Here is a 15,389-nt window from a genome sequence, read left to right on the forward strand (position 1 = left end):
GAATGGGGTTTATAAGGAACAAGAAGGGAGAAATAAAATGGAGCAAGGCGGTTGTAATTTATCTGTTGCAATAGCATGAGTGCAGGTCGAAAGTGAAAGCAACATGTGGAACGGGCATTTCTGATGGACGTGATCCGGTGGATAACAAGGCGCGCGAAATGACCGGCCCTGAAACAGCGTATAATAGTCTCACTGCGGCTGTGGATGGCTCTTTACTTACATACTCGGTCTACCTAAAACCAAGGTTGGCAAATATCCTTCATTTTGACCATTGCCTAATGGAGGGGACCAAGAACACTCTACAATGTAGATGGAGGATATAATGCTTGCTGTCTTTGTGCCCGTTGAGCTTCGCTTCTTTCTGACATTTGCTGCGCACTGTCTTTTTCTGTATAAATGTCATTTTTTTTGTTCTCAGCTTATGTCACCTTCCTTAGTCTTATGCAATTCGAAAAGCAGAGTCCTCCTCCGCAAGAACGCGCGCTTGATGAGACAACTCAGGCTGAGCGCATTGATGTACCCCCAGCCAGTCCTCAGGGCATCCGGCCCAGCAAAATATACCAGCCCCTCTCATTTCCAGTCATTGTTTTGCTCATGCCCGCTGCTGTCTTTGGTGTTCTTGCACGTTTGGGGCTTGTTGCTCTCATGACTTTTGACGGCAACAGCGTCTTCCCTCTTGCATACGTGCAGGCAGTCGGCTGTTTGATTATGGGCGTGGGCTTGAGGATGAAGGAGCCCATTGGTCAATTGTAGGTCCTCTGTCCTCTGCCAGTCTGTATCGTACGCTTACCATCGCTATCAATCAGCTATGGGCCGTTGTATACTGCTCTTACAACAGGTGCACAGTGTTTCGTTCTACTTCCGCCTAATGCCATCTAATAACCCCTTAGGGTTCTGTGGTTCGTTGACCACGTTTTCCAGTTGGCAGGCTGACATTTTTAATGCATGGATTAATGCCCGCCAATTTCAGCGCGGTGGCCTGCGCGATGTATGTGTTTTTTTGGCACACAAGTCTCCGAAGAATCACCTGACCATTCTATAGTTTGTCGACGGAGTTGGTGTTTCTGCCATCACACTCTCGCTATCGGTGGCCTCCCTATCATTTGGGTACAATTTGGCGTCTGTTGTGGCGCCAATGGTGCCCCAGCTAGGCTTCGCCAGACCTGTCGTTCGATACGGACTGTCCTGCGTTTCTCTGTTGATATATGGCGCTACTTTTTTCACCTATTTCTTCCTTCCTGCCAAATATCGACATCAGGCTACAGCCGCTCTTATTTTTTCATTTCCGGGAGCACTTACTCGGTATCTCCTCTCTATCGCTCTCAACCGACGTATGAAAGCTCTTCCGCTAGGTACACTGACCGCAAACACTCTGGGTACAGCTCTTTTGGCTGCCTTCCACGTGTTGCAGAACTTGTCCAATCCAGTCTCACCAACAGCATGCTCACTTTTACAAGGCCTGATAGATGGTTACTGTGGTTGTTTGACTACAGTCAGCACATTTGCCGCGGAGATCAAAGACCTTCCGATCTGGAAAGCATGTCGATATGCCGTTATCAGTTGGCTTTTTGGTCAGGTTATGATGGTTTTGATCTTTGGATCATCGATATGGACTGGACGTGCCAGAGAGCAAATTACATGTTCTTTTCAATAGATAGTTTGTTTGTCTGTAAATTTATTTTAAAATCTATTCGAGTACGTTGCTTTGCAGGGACTGTTATACGAATCAGGCAGCAAGCTATGTTTCCAGCCGCAGAATGATCGGAGTTGGAATACCTGTTGCGATCATCCAAGTTGGACAAGACCCGTCAACCGGAGGACTCACCGCCAACTGCGAAGAGATGGCCTCACGACCCAGGGCAGCAGCAGAAGATCCTCAAAGGCCTGTTGCTGATGAGGAACCTGTCAGTGGCGCTGGAGAGGGCGACGAAATCATGGAAGAAGCAGAGCAGGAGGATGGATATAGTGAGTTGTTTTCTACTCCGTTATTGCCCCTCCCGTGCCCTTGTTCCCGTCTTATTTTCACATCCATTGTTCATCCACGTCGACGATTCCACTAATCATGAATTCCACTGTAGCGTCTTCCACCCCCACATCGACGCTGACATGGATCAGTTGGTTCTGCTCTCTCCCAGGACATGAATATTTTTGTGAAGTGACGGAGGACTTTATCGAGGATGATTTCAATCTCACTGGGTTGAATACGATGGTGCCTTTCTGGAAGGAAGCTATGGAGATGGTATTGGATGTAGAACCAGGTGTGGCTTGATTCATCAACAAATATCCCTTTGTCTACAGTCGTACTTATCCCCTCACTGAAGACGAAGATACATCCAAGATCCCAGATGTTTCAATTGTTGAATCATCTGCGGAAATGCTCTATGGGTTGGTGCACCAACGCTACATCCTGACGCGTGCTGGTCTGCAGGCGATGGTGCGATGCGGTCCTATCTCTCAGTTCTGTTGTTCTTGCCTAAAGCGTGGCTAACATGCACCCTTCTCAGGCCGAAAAATACGAAAGTGGCGTATTTGGTACATGTCCGCGTGTCTACTGTGTGGGATGCAACGTCGTACCCTGTGGTCGCGTCGACATTCCCGGCAATGATACAGTCAAGCTGTTCTGTCCTAATTGCAACGATATTTATGTTCCTCCCAGCAGTCGGTTCCAGGGCGTTGATGGTGAATATCAATTTCTTTATTTTTATATATGTGGCCAACCTAACTCAAACCTCCCGCGTAAAGGCGCGTTTTTTGGTACGACATTCGCACATCTCTTTTTCCAGACGTACCGTGAACTGGCACCTGCGCCGTTCTGGAAAGCGCCTTCTGCTGGCGGCTCGCCTCTGTCACCACGAAGTGTATCAGGAAGCAATGGCTCGCGTACATCGCCTTTTGTGAACCCAAATCCACATGGTGGACAAAAGCGGGCTGCGGGCTACGTTTATGTTCCGAGGATATACGGGTTCAAAGTTAGCGAGAGAGCCAAAAGCGGACCTCGAATGCAATGGCTGCGTCTGAGACCGGAAAGCCCAGAGGAGTTGGACTCTGTTGATTGGAGAGGCCGATGGATTAATGAAGACGATGAATATGATGATGATGAGGAGGAGGAGGAGGAAGACAGAAGAATGGAGGACTTTGACCCAGTAAGCATATTTATTCAATGGTTCACTGTACAATCTATTTACGCCTTTATATTAGGATGCTGGAGACGATGACGATGACGATGAGGAAGAAGAGGAGGAAGAAGAAGCTGGAGCGTCTCAGCCGAAAGGCGGCAAATCGGGGAAGCAAATTGCTAACAGTACGACGCCTGTGCAGTCCACACTTTCACCAACGGTGACTGCAAGCCACTCTGCTCGCACATCACCTACGTCGTCTTTGGCGCCGCCGACTCCAGAGGTTAGACCATTGATTGATCTCTCGGTTTACGGCGTATCCTCCTTCGGGCACTCGTTGGGTGAAGGCAAGGTCAAGGTGGTGAGGCAGACATGGATGCCAAGAACTGACTGGGCTGGTACCGCTCAAGTTTGAGCTGTTGCGGAACGTTCTACTTATTTTTTTTTTCATTTGAACTCTTGTATTCTCTTTTGGTGTGTCTTTTGTCTATTTTATTACCATATTACAGGTATTCAAGTGAGGGGTCAACGACATTGCTATCTCGAGCAGATTAGATTAGATCAAAGGGATTTGTCGGCGAACAGACGGCACATAATCGTGAGAATCAAAACTATACAGTACATCAGCCTCTGTGCACACACGTGACCTGTGACCAGAGGCAAGTGAGTAAGATTTCGCAACGCTACCAACGACCTCCGTCAAGACCTCAAGAAAATGGCTCGTACCAGTGAGTGTTGCGGTTCTGAATGCGGGCATTTTGAGAGAGAGATGCTGAACGTATGACTGTGTGATGTTCTCCAGATCTCCGTTACGGACCCAACAAGGGACACCCCACCACCCCCATCCCCAAGGCCGTGCGCCCCAGCCAGCGCAAGGGAGTGCAATCGACCAAGACCAAATTCGTGCGGTCTGTGATCAGAGAGGTTGCTGGATTCTCCGCGTACGAGCGCCGAGTCATGGAGCTGTTGAGGAACTCGAAGGTGCGTGATGGATAAATAGACTGGATCAAGACATAGGACGCTGATGGATGTATGGGACCACACAGGACAAAAAGGCGAGGAAGCTGACCAAGAAGAGGGTGGGTGATTGTTGTCTGTTGCACGGGGGACTGACGACTGAAGCGAATACATTTGGCAGCTCGGCACACTCCTGCGCTCGAAACGCAAGCTGGAAGAGCTCTCGAGCATCATCCAGGAAAGCAGGCGGGCGCACTGAGAGACGGAGAGGATGTATTACGGACGACGTTTGTACTGTACAGAACATGATGCGTCTACACTATGTTGAGCAAGGCAAAGGCCAAAGACATAAGCCAATAAGTAATATGATTGATTATGAGTAAGACTAAAAGTAAGAGAGCTGACCAATGGAGATTAGTCAGCGGTGATGGAAGCGCCTACAGTTGATTTTGTTGCTAGAAAGTTGCAGTGCTATACTTGGTTCGTTCTTTACCTCGAGCCATGCCCGGTGCTCTCACTCTCTCCCCCCCGCCAATACCAAAGTCCCGCACCCGCGCCTCCTCAACCTGCACAAACCTCCGTCCAGCGACCAGCCCCGCCCAGCACACCCTCGGTCGTCGTCGCTCCACATCGTCTCTAGTCGTCCCCGAGCAGCCTTGTCTCAACCCCCCAGAGCCCTCCATGTTCGCCTTGTACGTCGCCAGGGCCATAGACTGGTTCCATCTCGTCCCCCACAAGCATCCTGCTCCCTGGTCCGTGCCCTCCGACTCTCCCCGCTCCAGCACCGACGACCTCGTCCTCCCGCTCTCCGCCTCTGCCCATTCTCTCACCTTTGTAGTCCCAGAGCCTCCGCAGCCAGTCTCCCTCTGGCGCTTTCCTTCGGTATCTATCTCGTTTTTTCCTCTTTTTCTAACTCACCCCGTTCTCTAGGTCCACACTCCAATTCTCGTCGTTCTCCTTCTTTTCCCTTTTTCAACCGCTCTCGTCCTCTGGTGTCTTTCCACTCTCCCAATATCCCTCGCGTGGCCACACGACATCGCCGACCTTGCTGTACTAGGTCAGGAGCTTCATAGCTACACCCAGAGTGGCGTTCGTCCCCTCATCCATGTTATTGGCGTAATGGCTATCTCTGCTATTTGGAAACACGCTTGGTCAATTCCCGGCAGCGTGCTTTGGGTATGTTTCACTCGCTAGTCTCAACATTCTTTACGTTACTATCGGTCGTCTGACCTTTTTTTTTTCCTCGCGTCCAGAATGTCCTCGGCGGCGCGCTTTTTTCCCCTCTTTACGCGACTGTCCTTCTTACCGCCCTTACGACAATTGGTTCTGCGTGCGCAACCATGTTGTCTACCCCTCTTGGGCCATTCCTTTCAAAACTATTCCCAAAGGCCCTGGATCTAACCCGTAATGCTTTGGGGGGTGACTCCGATGCCGATTCCGATTCCGATATATCCGGCATTCAATTCAAACCCAGATCGTCGGCTTGGGTCCGTCTCTCGGTGCTGCGACTCATTGGCGTCGTTCCATGGTCAGGAATCAACATCGCCTGCGGAGTATGTGGCGTATCTCTCGTAGACTGCATGCTTGGCACTTTTATTGGTTGTTTGCCATGGACCGCAGTCACTTGTCAGGTAAATCATTTTCTGTTTTCTAAAGCTATTTTTGGACGTCGTCTGACACACCCACCTTCATTCTTTATTTTCACGTGACCATTTCCTTTCAGATCGGTGACATCCTTCAGACTGTAGCCTCTACCCCTTCACCGACTCCTCAAACTGTGTCATCACTCCTTACTACCCCTGAAATTATCCTCAAGCTCGTTTTCCTATCTGTCATATCTCTTGCTCCCATTCTTGGTCGAGGCAAGTTACGCGCTATAATTTCGCATAAACCCCGCGTTCTATCTGCAGACGACGAGCGCAAGTCTAGGTGGACCTGGGTTCAAGAATGGCGAACTAAAATTCGGATGGGTTCGCGCTCCCGCGCACGCGAGCAGGCTCAACTCGGTCTGAATACCCTCGTGGAGGAGAAAAGAAGGCTCGAGGATCTTTCTTATTCATGATCACCCTCACCGCCTTCGTCAGCGTACCTTTACTCCCTACCTTTCACCTTATCAGCTTTTGAGGCTGGGATCTATCCCAAGCGGCTACCCCGCATTGCCCTACATTGCCCGTACTAAATCCGTCACACTCATGCCTAGTCATCCACACCAGTGCTTCTCCATTACATATTCTGCTTCGAAGCTATCGACGCGAATGTCATGCGACACGCTTCTCATCACCTTTTCATGACCTAGAATCTACTAACATCCGATATTCCCTCACTCTGCATCAGTTCTATCTTGCTATCCCCTCCTTCACGAACGTAATGAATCGGCCCGCGTTTGTTTCATTAGTGCTTTAATCTTTTGTCATTATCTCGGATCTCACACTCATCGCCACCACCACTTGCGGTTTTTCCCATAATAAATTGTATACCCCACCAACAGCTTATCATAATTCTTTCTTGTGTCATTCTTGTTTGCTATTGAGAAATATTTTATATTAGACTAGTATGAAGGTACGGAATTGCAAAAAAAATTCTACTGCTACTGGATACATTACGTGCATGAGGTGAAAAAATAATGTCTCTAAAAAATCTGGGTAAAAACAAGAAGTATATATGCATACTTTAAACTCCAAGCCTGAAACCGTAACGTTAATCGGTTTGAATTATTAAAACAAGGAGCAAGTGATCAACGAACCTGCGCTTTGTGTGCTCATACACAACGTAAGATATAGACACAGCAGGAACCACCTAACATGAGGAGTAGATCAGCTAGACGTCCAATTTTATTACATGTATTTCGCTTACCTTTGCGAGTGTTGGGAACAACCCGCGGTAAAACCCTCGCCAGCCATCGCGTTCCCATGTTTTTGTGGCCACATCCATAACACCTGTATAAGTCTGGGGGTGCCCTGTCGAGCCTGAAGCCTGAAGACGCGTCCGAACAAAATTCAAAGGATAAACGCTCGTGGCGCCCACGCTCCCTGAGATACTACCGAAGGCAAGAAGAGCCATGACACCGGGTTCTTCTTTACCAGTAGACCGCTGATAGGCTTGCTTCAAAGCTTCAAAGGTGCTCATGTCAATTGCTGAATACCTAAGACATTGTTGTTGTGTGTCAGAATAAGAGGCGAAAAATAGAAATCGACATTAACACATACGGAAATACGCCCACTAAACCAATCTTTTACCAAGCTGTTGTCAATTCCTGGGCGTGAACAGGCATGAGCTCTATAGCTAACGCACCGTAAGACCACGATAATAAGCCCGTATACCACCAAGTTTCCACAGATGTCGGACTGCAGAAACCAGCGTCCGTTTATTTTCGCCTGTATTACTCATCATTTGCGTCTGAAAAAAAATGATTAGGCTACAAATTGGATTGTGTTAATCACACGAACATGCCTTTAACGTCTCTATCGGGTATATACCTATGAAAAGCACGATTAGAGCAGCTTTGCGATGGATACAAAGCTTCTTACTTAATTGACTGCTGATTCCACCAATTCCACCGGATAAAAATCGACTGAAACCACTGATGTTCCGTGAATCCTCTACTTTGTCATAATACTTTGCAAAAGCTCGTTTCTAGGGTGAAAGGAACACAGGGAATGGTAAGATCGCATTCCGGGGGATAGAAACAACGGAAACCCACTGATGACTCGTAGGCAAAGAACTTGATTGCAGACTCAGGAAATATCTTCGCCACCGAGAGACCGTTTCCGGTCCAAAACGCAAGGATACCTCCTTCAGAATAGATGCGCGCTATAGCTCCGCCAATCACTCGTACTCCTGGTGACTTCGTCTGCCCTGGAGAAGGCGTAGGTCCTCCTAGTTCTGGTGGCCGTGTGATTAAGAAGATTTTGAGTCGATCAAATGGCGCGGTACATGTCCGTGACACTGAGAGCGGGTCAACGTCGTTGGAAGGGCTTCAAACAAAGACTCCCACCTGCTCCAGCAACTCCACCCGCAAGAAGAAATTTGAGAGCTGTATGGCCGTCGAGGAAATGATGTTGTTCCTCTTCCCCTTCCTCTTGTTCGTCAAGATACTCCCATCCGTCGTCAGGTTTTAGATCGATTGTTGGCAACTTGGATGTGGAGGATGTCGCCATATAAGAAGGCGGTTCCGGTGGCTTGTCTTCTGCGCTGAGACTTACGTCGCCTTGAGGTTGACGGTGAGCATCCACAATAACCAAAGCAGTATTTTTATCACCTTCCATGTTCACACGTGCAGCACCACGCCCATCATCTCCCATATATTTTCGTAGCTCGTAGTAGCGGTAAATTTCAGCAGGAGAGACTTTACGCGGCAAAAGAAGGAAGAAGTCTCGGAATTCACTGAAGGTGATATTTTGTGAATGTGGTTCGGAGGAAATGGAAAGCATGAAGTCGTTTATTTTTGCCGGTGAGGGTTCAATACCTTGACATGTTCACGTCGATAAGCGAATAAAACACGTCGACATTTTCAATAGCACTAACCGGCTTTTTTCAACGCTGCCCGTAGCTCTGTTGGATCGAGATGTCCGTTTCCATCCAAGTCCAACTCATCGTGAAAAATGTGCCATAACTCTAGTAGATTTGACCATCAGGAAATATTAAGATAGGAATGAAGGATGCATACCAATTTCCTTGGCCTCTGAATACTTCTTAAACTCTGTCCAACCGATGCGAGAAGGTTTAGAATCGGGAGAATGGGTTGAACAATGGTCCAAGAGTTCACTGTCATACATGGCTTTCAGCGACTCTGCCTTCTCCGGTGTGAGAAGACTATCATCTTCGTTACTTGGAGACTTTTTTGACGGATGAAAAACTTCGGGAAGTGACTTCCAGATCTGAAGCAGCTTCCGTTTTCTATTGTCTCTTCCTTCAGCTTCGCGGAACGCCTCCAGTGAGTGAGGTTGAGCTTGAAAGTCTGAACGAAGAGGTGGTATAAATTGTCGGTCGGGAGGTATTGACAGAGCTTCGGGACCACTGTGTGGTGTGCTTGACCCGTCATTCGTTTGATTGCTGGAATCGGGCATCATAAAATATAACGACCCGAGTCCTCAGCAAATGGATATATAGATTTCAAACCGTGGTGGCGGAATCGATTGACGACCTTGGTATGCCGAGTTGAGCTGCAAAGGATAGCGGATACGTAGCGAAAAGGAGTGTTCGCAATATCCAGAGAGCCCTGCTCTCATTAGTACATGATGGCTATGACGAGTAATCACTGAGGAAGTATTCACTTGGCCACCAACTCCACTTTCAGGTTATGATCAACCGAATCCGGTCTCTTTCGCTTACGTACTATTTTGATCTAATTGGTCACAACACATGCAAAAGACAAGCATTTGAATTTAGGCACAAAATCAAAGCTACATCAGAGACTATAATATTTTATCATTTTATTTCTATGTTCTCCTGGAGATGGACCCCAAACGAAGTCTTTTGGCCAACCCATCGAATTTTGGCCAGCATGCTTTAGACAAGCAACCAGCGTCGTCATCGTTTGGATCGTTGGCCAAGTCCGTATTTTGGTTTTTCAACGCTTCAATATTTCGTTTTTGAATGAGAAGCGTAGGGTAGCTATACATGGGTGTACTTGATGACGTGGGCTGGCCATTTGGCCAGCCTATAGAATAATTTGTAGTGTTCATGGATACCATCGTTCTGTCAGTTCGAAAAGAAGAACTGGGTTTCAATTGCACAGAACTCTGGTAGGGCTTTGAGGAGGTGTTGGGTAGATAAACACCATGCGTATTATGCATATCTGACGAAACTTGTTTATTATGCGAACGGAGAGGCGGCGTTGGCGGACGGTAAATCTGTAGGAATGAATAAATCTGTAACAGACAATGGGTGTGATTGAGATGTACAAACCGTTGGTAGACCGCGTCCAATACGTTGTGCTTGAGAATGTGGTTGGTAACATGCCGCGATGGTGGTGAATGATTCCTGATCTTTGTCGACTGTTACTGAAGCTACTAATACCTCGCTGGACGGGACATTTGCGGTCTAGGATTCTCCAGATTAGTATTGTAGGCTGACATGCACTCCGTTTAGCTTACTACATCGCGTTGCTCTTCAGCAAGAGTGTCATCATAGCGTGTAGTGCCATGAACGCCATTACTAGTGCCAATGTCAGATTTTACTGTCGCTGTCTCCGTCGCGTTGACTTTTTCGGCAAGTATTTCTCGCCAATTCTCAGGCAGCTAAAGTAGAAATGAAAATATTTGAGTACGGGATGTCCAGAGTAAAATATACAGAAACATACGGGAGGAAATGGTTTTTCTGCTTCAGATTTTGGCTCTGTTGATACTCTATCATCGACCTGTAGTGAAGGGAATGGGGACTCGATATGCGGAGACGGTGGTGGCGATGGGATATATGCTGGAACAGGCTTTCGATAACTCATGTTGCGCTGCATGACGAGTAAATACTAAAATAAATAACGGTGGTTCTTAGAGGAAGATGATGGCAGAATATGAGACGAACAATTTTAGCTGGTGTAGGAGACACCTTTGTACCCTAAAGTCGACCGCCACAGCAGGCACACAAGACAGAATGGGAAAAACGAGGCATTCGAACAGTTACACGATGCAACTCTGTGGTGCACAACCACCACTGGAAGACGCAAGGCCTATGTCCGCGTATTGCTGGAGGAGCCATGAGGCCCACTGTGTGGCCCGTTGAGTTGTCAATTAGTTGCTGTTGTCTATTGAGTATAAGACCACCAGCCAGTTGTAGTGTGGATTTGAGTGGAGGAAAGAAAATACCGAGAGCCTGTAGACCCAGAAGTGTATATCAGACAGATTTGTCGAGTATCTTATAACACCGAGGAGGAACCGATAGAGACGCCAGTATTCCTGCAGGGGAGATGCCGTCCCTAAATGACAGTAGCGGAAAGAAAAGTTGCAAGTGGCTCGGAAGCAAAATGGATGCCCCTAAATCTATATTTGGATGCACTGTTGTATTATGTCACTAGTGTCAAAGAGTTGTCGGTATCAGTGGGACCATGAGTACCAATAGTCACGTTCTCAAACACAATCAGAATCTTTTATCGATTGTGAAAGTGCCACGCCCCATGTACGACTAAACTTTCAAGTAAATCACTGAACGGTTCGGACAACACGAATAACAGAGTTGCGATCATACTAGATCATTATGCCGCCTCGCGCAGCCCCTAGAGGTAGCGCACCTCGTGGCTCGGGTCCAGCGATCAGAGGCAGTAGCAGTTCCAGGGGTGGCACGTCATCGTATTCACTGTCCACAACCACCAACAGACCGAATATCACGACTATCGGTGTGCCACGGCCAAATTATGGGGCAGGTGGAACAATTAGCAATATCCACGTCAATTCGTTCAGGACCACCATTCCTGAAGGTGTCATTCACCACTACGATGGTCAGTATCATTGGCCGCTTTCACTGGAAATGTGCTGACTGATTTTTTGCAGTTGGTTAGTACATGTATATATTGAAAAGGTGTCACCTAAACAGATTCATCGTGCTAGTGATTTCGCCTTCGGAGAAGACCCTGCCTGCTCGTCTCAATATGGATATCATTGAAAGCCTGCAATTTAGAATAGCCCCCGCTATTTTCACTCCGCGATGTGTGTATGATGGTCGAAAGAATATTTTTGCTGTTCGTGAGCTTCCCTTTGGTGAACGGGGCTACCAAGATGTACGTTTAAAATTTTCTGTTTCTCTTTTGACTTCCTAAGTAACTGCTTGGATCATGTTATCTAGTTTGATGTTACCTTGGGCGATGGACGGCCTGACCCAAATGGTCGTCCACCAAAAGTATACAAGGTTCGGTTAACTAAAGTCGCGGAAATAAATCCAGAGCATGTCTCTTTCACCAGACCTCTTAATTATCTTTTTAACATCCTTAATAGGGTCCTCAAGCGCTTCATTCATGGTGAACAGTCTCATGACAACAGCGTTCTTACTGCTATCACAGTAAGTAACTGTTAATCATAAAGTGGATATTCTTTGACGTACATAATCTAGGCTCTTAACGTAGTGATCAGAATGGCCCCAACAATGGCGTACCCTTTCAATGTGCGATCTTTCTTCACGAGTCGTGAGACCAGGGATATCGGATCTGGCATATCATTATGGCGTGGTTATTTTCAGTCTGTTAGGCCTGGGATTGGTCAAATGCTCATCAATATCGATATTTCCACCGCTACAATGTACAAAGGCGGTCCACTACTAGTAGTGTGTTGCGAGTATCTTGGAAAAACTAACCCCAACTTCTTGGCTCAACACACCTTATCCGAACGCGAACGCTATCGCCTTCACAAATTCATCCAGGGGGTCAGGGTAGTAACTAATCAGCCAATTGGCGCGCATCCTGCTGCTGGTGGAAGAAACGAACCTACACCACGAGTTGTCAAGGGACTATCCATTAAAAGTGCCAGGATGGAATATTTCACACTGCGTGACGGTCGATCATTATCTGTCGCCGATTATTTTAAACAAACGATGAACAGGCCACTCCAATTTCCGGATTGTCTTTGTGTGGAGGTTTGTCGAAGTATCGCTTTATACAACGATGTGCATATATTAACCATTTATAGGTCGGTTCGGGGGCTAAAATTCCCATGGAACTGTGCAATATTCCCCCGGGTCAAATACTCAGGAAGCAGATACCACCCGACAAGACTAAAGATGTTCTTGACTTTGCCACCAAAAGACCAGCCGATCGCCTAGCTAGCATAAGGACTGGATTAAGTGTATGTACTTACCCATGTTCACTGTCAATGTCAACCTTACCGTTGCATATAGGTTTTAGCCTATGGACAATCTGAATATGTGCGGCAATTTGGTATGCGAGTTGACGAAAGTGGACCTCTTAAAGTCCAAGCTAGGGTTTTAAAGCCCCCTATTCTTCGTTATGGTGTTGGTAGTAAAGCTCCTACCATCGTAAGTGTTCTTGTTAATTTACACGAAACGGAATTGCTCATCGTGAAAATGAAGACACCTAATAACGGTGCTTGGAACATGTAAGATTGCAGTCATCGACACTGTCAAGTACTGACGATTGGTGATAGGATGGACAAAACTTTTTACAGACCCGTTGGCCCGATTGTTGCTTGGGGTATGGTTGTTTTCGAACATAGATTCAAAGAGCAACAGATTCAGGATGTAGCGGAGGGTCTTTACAACGGTTGCGCCAAAGTTGGTACGTCAACCTGTCCTGAACAATGACGTACACCTTGACTCCGTCAACGGCAGGTATTAGGTTGGAAGAAATGGTAGTGTGTAAATTCGCTTCTGGCCAACAACAAGTCCGAAAGACTCTCATGGAAGCCGGCAAAGAAATTTACGCGAAATTGAAAGTTGCCCCTTCACTTCTTGTGGTCATTCTCCCTGAAGGCGCTAATGATATGTACACCGAGGTTAAATAGTAAGTTCACGTTGTTTTAATGGTGGTCATTTACATTTCTGAAAGCTATCCAGTTTTGGTGATGTTGAGGTAAATTTGTTTGACATATCCTCGTGGTATATGCTGATCATGTTCAATTAGATGGGATGTGCTACTCAATGTCTTAAAAGCTTAAAGTGCACCAGGGCTAAGCCACAGTACTTTGCGAACGTGTGCCTAAAGTAAGTTGAAATGGAATCTAGTACATGAGCGTTTCTTCATTCATTTTGGCAGAATCAATGTGAAGCTCGGAGGCATTAACACCATTCCTGACCCATCCTCGGTCTCGGTGCTGACTGATCCCCACATGCCAACCATTGTAATGGGTGCGCACTTACTCGATGCCATAGCATCTAGTACCTTTGGATCTCACACACTTATTGTTATTCAGGTGCCGATGTTATCCATCCATCTCCAGGATCAGTTGGGCGTCCTTCCTTTACCTCCCTTGTTGGAAATGTTGACTCTGACACAGCCAAATATGTGGCTGGTCTGTATTTTGTATTTTCTACCCACAGAACATGACTGACGCCCCAATCACTACCTCTAGATTCTCGAGTTCAAACTTCTCGACAAGAAATGATAGCAGATCTCTGCGAAATGAGCAAGGTATGTAACTTTTGCATTTTCGACATTGGTCAAATTATACCGGTTCTCATCCATTTTCCAGCATGTTCTTGGCTTCTATACTCGATATCGAGCGAGCGTCGAGAAAAAGCTTGGAACTACATGCAACCCTAAGCGCATTATCTTCTACCGCGGTATATCATTACAAACTTGAAATGTGGACTGAACTCTTTACACTCCCTGTAGATGGTGTTTCCGAAGGACAGTTCAAACAAGTTCTCGATATCGGTATGATCTTGATTTCTTTGCCATTGTTTACATGTAGCCTTACCATTTCAAATTATTCAGAACTACCACAACTCAAAGGTGTATTTTCTCTTATTGCTTTATACAACGAGTTTGTGAACTAACGTGAATGAACAGCGGCGTGCGCGGAGATGAAAATTGATGCCAAAATAACTATAATCGTTGTCGGAAAACGTCATCACGTCAGGTGTGTCCTCCATTCACAGTTTTGAAATAACAGACTGCTAACATAGAGATCAAGATTCTTTCCGATAGACGGTGGTGACAGGACTGGAAACTGTCTTGCTGGCACTGTTGTCGACCGCGAAATCGCCCATCCAACAGAATTTGATTTCTACCTTCAAAGCCATGGTGGACTGCTTGGTACAAGTAGGCCTGCTCATTACTCTGTACGTATCTGCTTTCAAGCAGCAATACCTCATCATTGACATATAGTTTGCAGGTCCTTTACGACGTGAGTTCATCGTAGAAGATATACCCACCTAATTACTAACCACAACGCATTGTCGTAAAGGAAAATAACTTTTCGTAAGTTCGTTAGAATCCCAGGGCATGTCGGTGCTGAAATGATCCTTATAGCGCCGATGCACTTCAATCACTTTCTTTTGCCCTGTGCCATGTATATGCTCGATCCACGCGATCCGTTTCTATCCCTGCTCCTGTATATTGTGAGGAAAGCACTCTATAAAGATGGATCAGTGTTCCCTAACAAGTATAAATTTCTTCCAGACGCAGATATTGTATGCTCCAGAGCAAAGAACCATTACGATCCGAGTGAAGTATGGGAGTCACTCGGATCTGAAGACACTCCATCCGGTGACGCGGGAGAATCACTGGACAAATTCCGCACTGGATTTAAACCGCTGCACCATAGGCAAGCAAGTTTGATGTACTTTTCTGTGAGTAGTTCTGTTATCGTACATGCGAATTATACAATTACTAATTGATAATGCCACCACAAGTGATGTGTGGCGGTAATGTAT

The 15,389-nt window shown here is 46.6% G+C and overlaps 5 protein-coding genes across 5 annotated transcripts; 4 read left to right on the plus strand and 1 right to left on the minus strand.

Annotated features, from left to right (window-relative positions):
* Positions 1-75: 75 nt before the first annotated feature.
* JR316_0004812 (putative casein kinase II subunit beta-2) lies at positions 76-3,531 on the plus strand (the record flags this gene model as incomplete). Its single annotated transcript, XM_047890576.1, is given in 12 exon segments — positions 76-92; positions 438-749; positions 807-838; positions 891-988; positions 1,043-1,640; positions 1,655-1,661; positions 1,712-1,965; positions 2,079-2,258; positions 2,322-2,434; positions 2,505-2,679; positions 2,743-3,143; positions 3,199-3,531. 12 exon segments carry the CDS (start codon positions 76-78, stop codon positions 3,529-3,531), a joined length of 2,520 nt encoding a protein of 839 aa, XP_047750337.1.
* Positions 3,532-3,831: 300 nt separating this feature from the next.
* Positions 3,832-4,332, plus strand: JR316_0004813 (60S ribosomal protein L36-A; the record flags this gene model as incomplete). Its single annotated transcript, XM_047890577.1, has 4 exons — positions 3,832-3,844; positions 3,919-4,097; positions 4,163-4,195; positions 4,255-4,332. 4 exons carry the CDS (start codon positions 3,832-3,834, stop codon positions 4,330-4,332), a joined length of 303 nt encoding a protein of 100 aa, XP_047750338.1.
* Positions 4,333-4,574: 242 nt separating this feature from the next.
* On the plus strand, positions 4,575-6,135 carry JR316_0004814 (uncharacterized protein; the record flags this gene model as incomplete). The annotated part of the gene is made up of 4 exons (XM_047890578.1): positions 4,575-4,955; positions 5,004-5,249; positions 5,327-5,704; positions 5,797-6,135. 4 exons carry the CDS (start codon positions 4,575-4,577, stop codon positions 6,133-6,135), a joined length of 1,344 nt encoding a protein of 447 aa, XP_047750339.1.
* Positions 6,136-9,511: 3,376 nt separating this feature from the next.
* On the minus strand, positions 9,512-10,527 carry JR316_0004815 (uncharacterized protein; the record flags this gene model as incomplete). The annotated part of the gene is made up of 4 exons (XM_047890579.1): positions 9,512-9,925; positions 9,981-10,115; positions 10,169-10,312; positions 10,375-10,527. The coding sequence occupies 4 exons, from the start codon at positions 10,525-10,527 to the stop codon at positions 9,512-9,514; spliced, it is 846 nt and encodes a 281-aa protein (XP_047750340.1).
* A 737-nt stretch (positions 10,528-11,264) lies between these two features.
* Positions 11,265-15,371, plus strand: JR316_0004816 (Protein argonaute-2; the record flags this gene model as incomplete). The annotated part of the gene is made up of 21 exons (XM_047890580.1): positions 11,265-11,505; positions 11,615-11,784; positions 11,850-12,062; positions 12,114-12,632; positions 12,686-12,841; positions 12,894-13,111; positions 13,181-13,290; positions 13,344-13,515; positions 13,569-13,584; positions 13,672-13,715; positions 13,768-13,859; positions 13,925-14,023; positions 14,084-14,142; positions 14,204-14,294; positions 14,347-14,388; positions 14,662-14,795; positions 14,849-14,860; positions 14,921-14,934; positions 14,986-15,074; positions 15,136-15,305; positions 15,369-15,371. The coding sequence occupies 21 exons, from the start codon at positions 11,265-11,267 to the stop codon at positions 15,369-15,371; spliced, it is 2,664 nt and encodes an 887-aa protein (XP_047750341.1).
* Positions 15,372-15,389: the final 18 nt, after the last annotated feature.

The sequence above is a fragment of the Psilocybe cubensis genome, chromosome 4, assembly GCF_017499595.1.
Source record: "Psilocybe cubensis strain MGC-MH-2018 chromosome 4, whole genome shotgun sequence".
NCBI classification, from domain to species: domain Eukaryota; kingdom Fungi; phylum Basidiomycota; class Agaricomycetes; order Agaricales; family Agrocybaceae; genus Psilocybe; species Psilocybe cubensis.